This window comes from Triturus cristatus, chromosome 8, assembly GCF_964204655.1.
Source record: "Triturus cristatus chromosome 8, aTriCri1.1, whole genome shotgun sequence".
Classification (NCBI taxonomy): domain Eukaryota; kingdom Metazoa; phylum Chordata; class Amphibia; order Caudata; family Salamandridae; genus Triturus; species Triturus cristatus.
Window position 1 is genome coordinate 202,249,490 of NC_140591.1, and position 12,669 is coordinate 202,262,158.

At 46.1% G+C, this 12,669-nt stretch overlaps 1 protein-coding gene across 1 annotated transcript in view; it reads left to right on the top strand.

Annotated features, from left to right (window-relative positions):
- Positions 1-12,669, top strand: part of ATP5PO (ATP synthase peripheral stalk subunit OSCP) — a 94,547-nt gene that overhangs the window by 18,279 nt on the left and 63,599 nt on the right. The window contains exon 3 of the mRNA XM_085621354.1: positions 12,544-12,654. Coding sequence (XP_085477480.1) covers positions 12,544-12,654 — 111 coding nt within the window. The remainder of the gene's footprint in view (positions 1-12,543; positions 12,655-12,669) is intronic.

Sequence of the window (12,669 nt, forward strand, 5' to 3'; positions counted from 1 at the left end):
TTCTGCAGAATGTGAAGCATTCATTAAAAAAAAATCTTGAATCTGTCAATGTTTGGGCTTACATTTTTGCTTAGGTACATTTGTTCTACACATCTCGTTATTCAGCGAAAGACACGAATGTGCCTAAATCGACATTTATTATTTTCTAAGCTATATCTTAATGTGACTGATTCGTTTTCTGAAATGCAGTTAGCGGTCCAGCTAATTATTTATCATTCGGGTAGACTCTGGTACTTCTTACCTATGTAGGTAAGTAAGACTGAGGTTGGCAAGGAAGTATATTTAAGCATTTGGACAAGGTGTGTTGCCTCTTTGAAATTTTGTGTTATAAGTAAAGTTGTAATCAGGTTGGTAATAAGAGGCACACACTAGGCATGTTAGTGAAAGTGTTTTCTTGTCTAAAGTTTACAGCCCGGAAGACATGCTGAACAACTTGAGATTCTCAATTGTACCCACTTATATCCTATTTATATATTGTTTGTATGCCTAATGTTTGCTTTTAAATACTGTTAGGTAAGTAACTTCAACAGCTTGCATTTTCTCCACTACTTATTTTTAGGTTATGCCTGAGATAGCGCACATTCTTTCACTTGTGAGACATTTTGTTAGCTTACAGGGTGCCTTGCCATTGGTTGGCTTCATTGTCGCTCTACTTTCCTTGCTTTTGTTTGGTCAGCACTTGCCGGCTTCACTTCCTCTTTGGTCATGCTCCACCAGAGGGCCAGACACACAAAGTACTGCTTCCTTTCCAAGTGAGTGTCCTCCCATTTCTTGCGCTTGCATGGCGGGGTTACTGTTTAGGTCTCGTGCCTAGGATTGCAGTGCGCAGCTTCTCTCGCGCAGCGAGAGACCTCTTGTAGGGGGTTTCGAAACGGACCTAGGAATCGCACACGCTCGTGCGTGTGCTTTTCCTTTTGGCCTACGCTATTGGCCTTTGCGTGTCTTTTTTTATAATAGACAGCACGAAATTGGCCAAAGGCGGTCGCATTGCTCTGCCCATGGCTTGTTGGTGTCTATTACGTGCACCGCTGCCATGTGGTTTCAATTATCGTGCCCAGACACGGCGTAATAAATGAAACCACATGGCTCGCTGTGGCGCGCGCACCACTCGCGGGCTCAGTCTGCTCCCCCTCTCGCAATTAACTTGCAGGGCCGTGCTTGTATTTCAGTGCTTATTTTGTTTCTGCGGCAGCACATGATTTTAAACTTCAGCCGCCCTGGTCCCCCTCAAATGTACATTGTGCCCCCCCTACAAAATATAGGGGGACTAAGTCCCCCAGTCGCAAAACGCGAGGGAAATGAGAAGAATTGAGGCACGATAAAACACCTATACTGGGTTATGTACAAGGCGGAAACTTTACGAACAGTACAACCAGTGGAAATATATGTGTAAGAACTGTTAAATAATACCAAGTACACATCATAGGCCAAAGAAGAATTGTTTAGTTTACACCGAGTTCCAATACATGCAACCTTCATGCGCACCACTCCGATCAAGCCATGCTCACCACACCCCGACCTGGACGACCAAACACACGTGGGGTGGTGCTTGTCACACTGTCCGTAACTCCCTTTTTGTCTATCCTTGCGACCCTCACCGTGCTCGCGGCTCCTCAGCGGTGTACGAGCTAAGCAGCAGCAAACAGTTTCCCACGGCGTGAGCCACTTAAGACAACGACCTGGTGTCTTATGAGCCCATCCCCCAAGGGGCAGGCAAGACCCAATCACAGACAGGGCGCGCGATCCCAAGTGCGAGCTTGAAGAGTTTTTGTGGAGCGCCGCAAGACTTGTGGAAGCCAGGAGCTAACCAGAAATAGAAAATACGGTTGCACTACACTTTTTTTGCAGTTTTATATAGTGTACATTTTTAGGCACAGGGAAATGGAGTGCTTTTCACAGAATTGCAGGATGTTTGAGCCTCCTGCCAGACTCGAATTTTGAAGAGAAGGCTCAGTGTTCCTGGCCGTTCGGGAGAGGCGTGGCAGGTAGAGAAGAGAAATTTGGTACATTACAGAAAGATTTCCTGAATTTGCAACAGAGTATGGATTTCACAGCTCTCTGCATAGCTCATTCACTATAACAAATGCCACAGCCCCAGCCCAATCATCAGGACCAACTGCCCCAGGATTATGCTGTGAAATGGTGGGCGCCACTCCATGTAAAAGCTGATTTGCATCTTCAGTTTAGCTGTCTTCATCTCAATTGTTTGACCCTGCAGTCAAAATCAAACTAGCACCCACCCAAACACTAATTTGTGCAAAAGTAAATCTAGAGCTTCAAGTGGACCGGGTCCTGAAAGTGCTCAGCACCAGCAGGTCTGAAAAGCAGGTGCCGAGACAGGTCACTATCCAGCTCTCCATTTTTGCCCTCACCGTCAATGTGAAAAAATAGAAAAGGAATTCTGCCGCACTAACACCCTCCACTGCCACTGATGTAACTTCATAAATACTCCTTATGTTGCTTTCACAGTCTAAACACATCACAACTTGCAGCATTTTCAATGTTATGTACAACGAAGCCATAGTTGTTGCTTATTTACCTTTTAAGAAGGGTGGTGCTCTGTAGTTGGCGTCGCCTCATGTGGGCTTCCGCATGGACACGGGTGGGGTATGTGGGTGCGACGACACTGATCGCTATTAGAAAAATCCTCAATGTGGGTGCCTCGGAGGGTGCGCAGCGGCCCTATGCTGTTTTTTTCAAGGTTTACGGAGGGATAATTCACTGCATGTTTCCCCAAGTAAATCACCACGGTATTGGCATATTGCAACTACCGCTTTAGGTCAGGAAGCAGGGGAAGTGTTCTATGGCAGATTAGGCATTACAAGCATAAGTGCCCATAATAGTAATGCAGTTCACTGTCAGTGCCTTTTGCTGCGCTCATGTAATGTCACTGAAGTTGTGGCAGGCTGGCTGTGCAGTATTGCCGTGAACTGGAAGTTAAATTTTTGTACTGCGGTATTGTTGTGCACTGAACTTGTTTGCATCATAAGCTCTCTGCACTATTATGCAGTGAACTAAAGTCACATGTGAAACAATGTAATACACTGAAGATGTCGCTGCCGCTACCTACTTGTACAGTAATGCAGCGCGCTGGAAGTGTTTTGAGGTCTAGGCGGTCTGTGCATTAAAGCAGTGCACTGAAGGCACCTGTAAGTTAATGTTGTGCACCGAAGTTTAACGGCGCCATGTGCTGCCTATACAGTCATGAGAGTGCATAGAGGTAGCTATGTCAGACACTCTGTATGCAGTATGGCAGTTCACTGTGGGCCTGTGCTGCAGTAATGTAGTACACCGAAATTGCTTGTGCACGAATGCAGGTGCACTTATGTAATGTATGCCCTAAGCTGTCTGTGCAGTAAAAGCACTGAAGGTGCTTGTGAAATTGTGCTGTGCACCAAAGTTGCCTGTGCAGTAAAAGTGCACCCGAAGTATCTGGGTCATACACTCCATGTGCTGTGTTGCGGTTCACTGCCTGTGCTGCAGTAATGGAGTACATTGATGCTGGGGTGCTGTGCACTGAGCTGTCTGTGCAGTAATGCAGAATACTGAAGGTGCCTGTGGGTTGTGCTGTGCACCGCAGTTGTCTGTGTCCTACACTGTCTAGGCAGTAATGAAGTGCACTGGAGGTATCCATGCCACAAACTGCGGGTGCAGTTATTACTGCTGTGCACTTTCAGTGACTTTTCTACAGTAATTGGTGCTCTGAAGATGCCTGTGCCTGGCACTCTGTGTAGTAAGGCAGTGCAGCGTTGGAGCCTGTGCTACACCAACATGGTCTGTGCATTAATGGAGGGCTCTGATGTTGTCGGTGCCCTAGGCCAAGACCACGGAGAATATTCAACTTCTTGGCTGCGTAGCTGCAGTTAATTTGCTGCATTTACCACTTAATCCATCATCTGTTATATAACTTTCAGACTTGACTAAAAAGAAATGTGTTTAGCTCAAACGGATTAGAGTTTCTACAAACGTGGTGGGATACGTGTTTCCACACAGTGGAAGGCCCTTAACAAAGGTCCCCGTTCAGTACCTTCTTGCTGAATTTGGGTGTTAAGCCGGTACTAATGAGGTGAAACCTTTGCCTATGCAGTGCTGACAAGTGTAATAAATATGACCATATAATGACGTAATACTATCACAAAACGTGCCCCGTTATGCTGCATAATTAGCTCTTTCTTGCCAGATAAATTGGTCAACCCTGCTGTAGTCCTTCCCTGTCCCACAATTCCAGAGGGCATCTCCTAAATCTCGGAGTCTCGGCCCTCAAAGGCGAGGTTTCAAGCTCCAGCAGTGTTGGCATAGGTCAACTGCTGAAAAACCTTTTCAAGCGTGGCCTTTCCGCGGGATTTCGTGTTTCAGGGAAGGGAGGCCAAGAGGATCTACTTGGCTGGATGGGAACCGTTCAGATTGCACAGGGTACTGCCGTACATTATCCTCTCAGAGCGCAGCTACTGTGATGTCCGATTTATCGGTGCCATATGTCTTCCCTCTTCAGGAGGGGCCCGTTAGCACCTCAGATCTAGAGGCATAGTAGAATGTGCGTGTTAGGGTGAGGTGGGAATTGAGTGGGTTCGGCTTCAAGGCAAAAAGTTCTGAGTTTCTGAAGAAGTAGGGGATTGGTACGGAAGCTCTTCAAGGTCACCTGGGCTCGCTGTGAAGCCCTGGTGCAACCCAGGCATGTTCCCAGGCCCAAAACAGATCTTTCCTCTACAGGAAATTAGATTATTTAGAGAATCATCAGACTCTTGTATGCTCCTAGTAAAACTGCAGTATGCAGGCACTACTGGTAGGGGAAACTAGGCCCGCTCCTCCTTCGAACAGCACACAACTCTTGTAGGAATTGGGGGACATATCCACTGGGTGCAGGGTGTGTACACAATCCTTGGGGATGAGGACATGTCCTTCTAGTTAGAAGCGTGTTACACACACTTCTCCCAAGGGAGCTGAGGCTAGCTATTTTGCAAGTATGCAGTGTATAAGTCTTGCACATGGGGAGTTGAGGCCTATATGTTTATACCTATGGCTGCACTCACTGCTCCTGTGGGGGACTTTTTTGTATACTCTGGTATACGGTGTGCACGCACCCCTTGCAGGAGCAGTAGGCCCAGTGTTTCTCGATCTATGCCTTTCCTGTTCAGCTCCGTTCATTGAGGTCCAGCTGGGCAGTTATTTAAGCAAGCATTTGCAATGCAATAGGTCTCGCAAAATCAACGCAAGTTTGTGCTATTGGCATTGTAAATGACAATGCCTTTTATTTATGTTTTGGTTTATAAATCATAAATAAGACATTGTCATTTACAATGCCAATAGCTTAAACTCTCGCAAATGCGAGACCTATTGCATTGCAAATGCTTTCTTTTTGAGCAGGCATTCCATAAGAGTGCATGTGTTTGCAGGCCATCTCCCATCCTGCTTTCCCTCTTCTCCCAATCCCCTTGTCTGCAGCTTTTTACATTTTTGTTTAATGTTTCATGAAATTGGGCCGAAGGCATTGATGCGCTTTTTATAAGAACTAGATTGTGACACTGTGCATTGTAACCTACTGGGTTCGTCAATGTTCAAAGGTTTTTTTTTTTGGTGAGCACTATGAAGCTGCCAGCACTGGCTGCTTCTTGCGCCTTTTTTAAAAATGTTTATTGCTGGTGAGGGACGAGGCAGAAACTATCTACACCCTCCATGTTTTACTCCCTCCAAGGTGTCTCCTGCCAGCAATTTGAAACAAGCATTGGCATAGCCAATAGGTCTTGCCTTTGGGGCCTTATAAGTGTTTAGGCAGAGCTTTTGACTTTGCCAATGTGTTTAAGCTGTGCTGTAAAGAAGTGTGGCTGCTGTGCAGCATGCTGAAAAGTTGTAATAAAGTGCAAGAAGCATTTTTGTTTCCTTATATTTGACCAAGAAGGCATTATGTCCAACAGAACGACCATATTAAAAAATGTATGTACAATAACAAATGTCCTCTTTTTTCTTTTGTTCTTGCAATGCTTGTTAAAGTTTTTTTTTTTGAGGGGGCATAAACAATTGGAGGATGAAGGTTGTGAACTAGTACCTGTATTATAACAGTAGCAGCGGCCAGACGCTAGGGTAGAATCAACAGATGGCAGATTCCGAGAGCAGGCTGAGGTGGTGTTTAGTGATGTTGAGGTGTTGACTGGTGCTGAGGCGATGCTGAGGTGATGCTGAATGATACTTGGGTGTTGCTGGGTGATGATGATGAGGATGTGGTGGTGTACTATTGCAAAGGCGATGCTGAGTGATACTGATGTGATACTGATGTGGTGCCGAATGATGTGGTGGGGCCGTGAGTGATGCTGATGTGGTGCCGAGTGATGCTGTGTTTGGGCCGTGAGTGATGCTGTGTTTGGGCCGTGAGTGATGCTGTGTTTGGGCCGTGAGTGATGCTGTGTTTGGGCCGTGAGTGATGCTGTGTTTGGGCCGTGAGTGATGCTGTGTTTGGGCCGTGAGTGATGCTGTGTTTGGGCCGTGAGTGATGCTGTGTTTGGGCCGTGAGTGATGCTGTGTTTGGGCCGTGAGTGATGCTGTGTTTGGGCCGTGAGTGATGCTGTGTTTGGGCCGTGAGTGATGCTGTGGTGTTGCTCGGAGATGCTGTGGTGTTGCTCGGAGATGCTGTGGTGTTGCTCGGAGATGCTGTGGTGTTGCTCGGAGATGCTGTGGTGTTGCTCGGAGATGCTGTGGTGTTGCTCGGAGATGCTGTGGTGTTGCTCGGAGATGCTGTGGTGTTGCTCGGAGATGCTGTGGTGTTGCTCGGAGATGCTGTGGTGTTGCTCGGAGATGCTGTGGTGTTGCTCGGAGATGCTGTGGTGTTGCTCGGAGATGCTGTGGTGTTGCTCGGAGATGCTGTGGTGTTGCTCGGAGATGCTGTGGTGTTGCTCGGAGATGCTGTGGTGTTGCTCGGAGATGCTGTGGTGTTGCTCGGAGATGCTGTGGTGTTGCTCGGAGATGCTGTGGTGTTGCTCGGAGATGCTGTGGTGTTGCTCGGAGATGCTGTGGTGTTGCTCGGAGATGCTGTGGTGTTGCTCGGAGAGGCACAGTCGGTGGGAGAGGGGGAGAGGCACAGTCGGTGGGAGAGGGGGAGAGGCACAGTCGGTGGGAGAGGGGGAGAGGCACAGTCGGTGGGAGAGGGGGAGAGGCACAGTCGGTGGGAGAGGGGGAGAGGCACAGTCGGTGGGAGAGGGGGAGAGGCACAGTCGGTGGGAGAGGGGGAGAGGCACAGTCGGTGGGAGAGGGGGAGAGGCACAGTCGGTGGGAGAGGGGGAGAGGCACAGTCGGTGGGAGAGGGGGAGAGGCACAGTCGGTGGGAGAGGGGGAGAGGCACAGTCGGTGGGAGAGGGGGAGAGGCACAGTCGGTGGGAGAGGGGGAGAGGCACAGTCGGTGGGAGAGGGGGAGAGTCGAGTCGGTGGGAGAGGGGGAGAGTCGAGTCGGTGGGAGAGGGGGAGAGTCGAGTCGGTGGGAGAGGGGGAGAGTCGAGTCGGTAGTCGGTGGGAGAGGGGGAGAGTCGAGTCGGTAGTCGGTGGGAGAGGGGGAAGAGGTAGGTATATAGAGGCAAATGAAAAGGAAGCTATCGACTTCAGGAATGTGAAAGAAAGCTCTTGTATCATGAAAGCTGATGACCCATGACGAGAGAGGAAAGCCATATGGCGCCTCTGCTCATAAGCGCGCGCACATGCACGCAAGCTGTAGGCTGGCCATGGTAGCATTTTCTGAAGCCCTTACTAAAAGTCTTGCCAGACTAGCGCTTGCGCTGGGTCAGGCGAGACCTAAATAAAAGGTGGCTGGAAAATGTTGAGGAAGCAGCAACAAAATGGCAAAGAGTGGCCGAATCAGTGGCAGTCCACAGATGCCAGGACCACGCTTAATTTTTTTTTTTTTTTTTTTTATTATAAAATAAAGGTGGGGAGGACAAGGAAGCGTGCAAGGAACATGATGTACACCATAATGTGGGTAAACGCAAGTCAAAATATAGGCCACTCATATTAGCAATGGAAGGATTCAATTAGTCCTTTCAGAAAAAATGGAAAGCATCAATGCTCTAAAGTGAGAAACAAGAAATAAGCCAGGGAATAAGGAGCAGGGACAGGACAAGAACGACATGTGATCAAGAGCAAGGGGCTGGTTCAAATACCATTCTAGGTATATCCTATTGTAGAAAAACTGGTCTTCAGCAATATACTATGTTAATAACTAAAACGTCATAACACTTACTGTTCAGCCACAGCCTGACACTATTCAAAGTCAGACACAACCAGGCGCTCTGGTAATCAACAAAAGCCAGTCACATCTCCAATACCTTGAAAGAATGGCATTCACTCCCCAGCAGAATCCACTTTGTTTGCATTATGATCTATAAGGCACTCTATCTGAGTGAACACGAAAATCTTCTCTAAACAGGGGGTGTGGCACTACTAGGATGCCCCCTGACCACTCTAAATCCAAAGGACTTGAAGTTAACCAAGTAGACTTTGTATGCATATTGACTAAGACTCAGGAACTACATCCCCTTGTACTTTAGACTCGCTACTTAGATGTTGCATTTCAAGAAGGATCTCCAACCCCACCGCATCACAATGTTTCTACCAATCAGGAACCTTTTACCTATTCCACTTTGCCCCACTTTCATGTTGTGCATCTAATACACGGAGTTCATTTTAAAGGTACCTGCATGCATCTAACATCATGGAGCAACATGCATGCATGCATCTAACCTCATGGAGCAACATGCATTGTTGTATGTGTAGCACTTTGTTGCCCACTGGATCATGCTTCATATACGCAAATACAATAAATGCATAAAAGGAAGTACTTCACACGTAAACTCCCTGGAGTGGAGCCTGTGGGTTGGGAAGATTTCTATAGGGAAAAGAAGTAGAGAATCACATAGGATTCAGTGTGGGAAGAAAGTAACTAGACCCTACTGAGGGGATAAGGCTATGTGTCTGTGAATGGGATTTTAACTGGTAAAAAATAACTCTTATGAGACCGGATTAGTGAGATTTAACAGAGAAAAGAAGTAATATTGTACCTGGGAAAAGATGGTGTACTACAGGAACTGTGGAAGTGAAAACAGGGTTGGGGGCCAAAAGAGTTGCTCTAGGAATGATAATAGACAGGAGCATGAATGACTCTGAAAAGGGTACGGCCATGTCAGGAAATTATCTCTCAAGAGAGACATTTATGGTAAAAGCCAGTCGAAGGTGGTGAAATGACGAAACCTCTACTAAAATCAACTTTTGGGAACCTCGGAGGTGAAAGGTAAAAACATGGCAACTTTATAGACAAGACGTCGTCGCGTGGGACTCTCGGGCTAAAAAGGCTGGCTACTGGGTTGAAAGGGAGGGCAATGCGTGAGAACCTACGAGATGAGAGGATGATGTTGGACAGATTGCCTTTGGGGGGGAAATACCTGGGATAGGGCAAGCATATCGTTCAGATGTTCTTTAAGCGGCTACTTTTAATTTTTTATTCGAATGCATTTGGAGCTAGCTTGAAATGCCATAGAGAATGTTAGTTTTTTTTTTGTAAACCATACTTAAAAGGAAACAGTCAGCAAACAATTTTACCTCAGTTAGCCACATATATGGCCTCTACAAAAAAAAAGAGGTAAGTGAAGTTTCTGGGGTTGCAGGTAAAGCTACTCTGGAGTCACATGTACTCTATAATGAACGTGTGCAAGTGTACAAACATTCCGTGTAACTGATGCCGAGCTACCGTTGCCGACTGAGGATTGAAGAAAAGCACTCTCCCATACCCTGTCGCAGTTCGGTGCTACATTCAGTCCACTGTCCACTGCTTGAAGTTTCTGTACTTACAAATCAGTTTTGCCAGATTTCTCCCAGCTCTTAATCCAATCGGCAGGAAGCACCACCACTGTCCTCTTCCCCTCTCTAGCCCTCGCTCCGGCCTATGCAGAGAGTTGCACGTCACTTAGGGTCAGAGGGGAAAATGTGCCACACGCAGACAGGTAGGTTTCCGTCTAGTGCGCACTGTATGAAAAGATTAGAGAGGCTCAGTGTGTGCTTGATCATTCTGCTCTTTTATCCGTAGCTTCCTAAGGCGTTTGACTTCGTAATTCTAAAACTGGAGCTGCGTTTTTTTTTTGTTTGCCATGGGCAAGTCTTATTAGTCATTACGCACGATCTAAATTCTTTCCTACTTGACCCTCATATCTATGGTTACATGGAGATGACGTCTTTTACCCAGAGAATAATACCAGCCATATCTTCACGTTATAACATTCAGCAGAGGATTTGGTTTAGCAGTTGGAGCGCCCAATCAGACGATGTGGCTTAACCGTTAGAGCGCCCAACCAACATTGAACCTGGGAACCAGGTTCGAGTCTGGCTGTGGGCCATTATCCTGTGATTCGTGGCAAATCACTTAATCTCCCGAGTGTTTGTAATGCAACTAGTCTTCATGTAAAGCGCCCGGATACCGTCGGGTCGGGTGCGCTATATAAAACAGCAATACTTAATAAAAAAAAAGCGCTAACACGATTTGACTGCCGATCGGCATCGCCTGAGTGACCAAATTCCAAAGAACTGGCTCACGGAGGACATCAAAGCGGCCCTGCAGCCTTGAAAGTGATCGCGATCCAAACATCAAAGCGGCCGTGGGGCCGCGAGAGTGAGGCGCGCCCGCGCACATGCACTGTACCTCAAGCCTGGCCATGGTAGCACTTTTTTGAGCCCTCACAAAGTCTCGCCAGACCAGCGCATGCGCTGGGTCAGGCGAGACTTAAGTAAAGGCCCTCAAAAATAAGGAAGGAACTTCATCAGTAACTCCATCTCCAGTGCAATACCAAATCTCAAAAAAATAATTTATATTCTGGAAAACACGGTGTTAAAACTGCAAATGTTTCAATAACTACATCCTCAGTATGACTTACAAACTCGTCATAACACTGACATTTAGGCCATTTGCACAATTAATTTTAAAATACTTTAAGTAATTTATTTAAGGAGAACGTGATTTTACACTTCTCTTCTGAAATCAATTGCCTCGTTAATTTGCGAGATCGTCTAATTTATGGGGGCTACAGCAGGTTATTTTGCTGTCAATTCAGAATTGCTGAAGACACGCCGATATAAGTCACAACAAATTTATATTAAAGTCAAGATGCAGAATGCACTCATTAAAATGTTCGAAATCTAAAGAGGTGAAAATCATGCACTACGTTTAGTCATTGCCTCTTTGCAAGAGCTCTCCACTTCTCGACCCTCCAAGCACAGTAGCACTGTTACTCCAAAAATGACAGGTGTGAGAGGAAGGGACATCACACAAACTGTCCCGCAAGGTTATTAAGGGGAGGGACATCGGAAACTAAGACCATCATGACCAGCCATTAAACGTTTTTTTCATTTTTTCTTTTTTTTTTTAAATTGAGGTTGCAAGATATTCAAACCAGCAACTAATCTCCTTTTGAAAATTGAAGATGTAACGGTAATTTTAATTTAACATATTCATTCATCCTTAATGTTAATGCTGCACTACAAGACCTGAAGCTGTTTGTAATTGTATTAATTTATAATAAAAGAAATAGAAAATAGATTACATTAACATAAGCTAAAGTAATACTTACTCTAAACATCAAAATACGGATTTAATCGAATGGTTGTAAGCAGCAACAAGAAGGTAGAGACTGCTACTTGCTAATGAGAAGGGGGAAGAAGGACTTGAGGACAGACCTGGGCGGGCTCAGCTGCCTCGTCTCTCTTCTTAGGCCTTCGGTCTGGCTGGCATGCTGAACTTGGCACAGCACATTGCTTTCTGCCCATGGTGACTGAGGTGCCACAGATGACGATGAAATCAGACAAGCTTCTGCATGGAAGCAACTTAAATCCAACGAAACACATAACCCCAAAGACTGCATGAAATGCGAGAACTTACAAGGTTTGTGGGTTCGATTTTATGCATTTATTAAGAACATAACTTGCGCACACTTCAAAGTGTTTTGTTGAAAATAACATTCTGTCAAGCAATGAAAAAGCTAGGGACATAGTTTGAAAAAAGGTTCTGTATAAGGTATACATGACAGAAAACGATGGTGTACTTCTGCATAACACTATTGCTAGTAGAACAAGCGGCCGCGAAAGTGAAAGCGATCGCGATCAAAGCGGCCTTGCGGCCGTGAAAATAATCATGGTAAAGCGCGGCCGAGCACTTGCACTGTAGCTCTAGGCTGGCCTGGTAGCACTTTTTGGAGCCCTCTCAATAAGTCTCGCCAGACCAGCGCATGCGCTGGGTCAGGCGAGACCTAAAAAGGGCATTGAGCATTATTTTTCTTTGAAAACTTTCACCATGCTGCACAGCAGCGAAACTAAAAACTTTAAAAAAGCCAATAGCTTGCATAGGCGATACCTGTTGGCTTTGTCAATGTTTCTCCTTGGTCTTGGATGAATGAAAAATAAAGTTTCTTTATAGAGAGAACAATATATACAGGTTGTGCAGATCTGCGCTGATGCAGGCTGTTGGGACTAGTATTTTTATCATGCCTTTTTTCTATTCCAACTGTGTTTGTTCCTTCTACACAGCCTCCAATCGCAGTCTTTGGCCTGGAAGGTCGCTATGCAACTGCTCTTTATTCTGCTGCTTCAAAAGAAAAGAAACTGGACCAAGTGGAGAAAGATCTCACCAGAGTATCGGTGAGTAGCTAAATC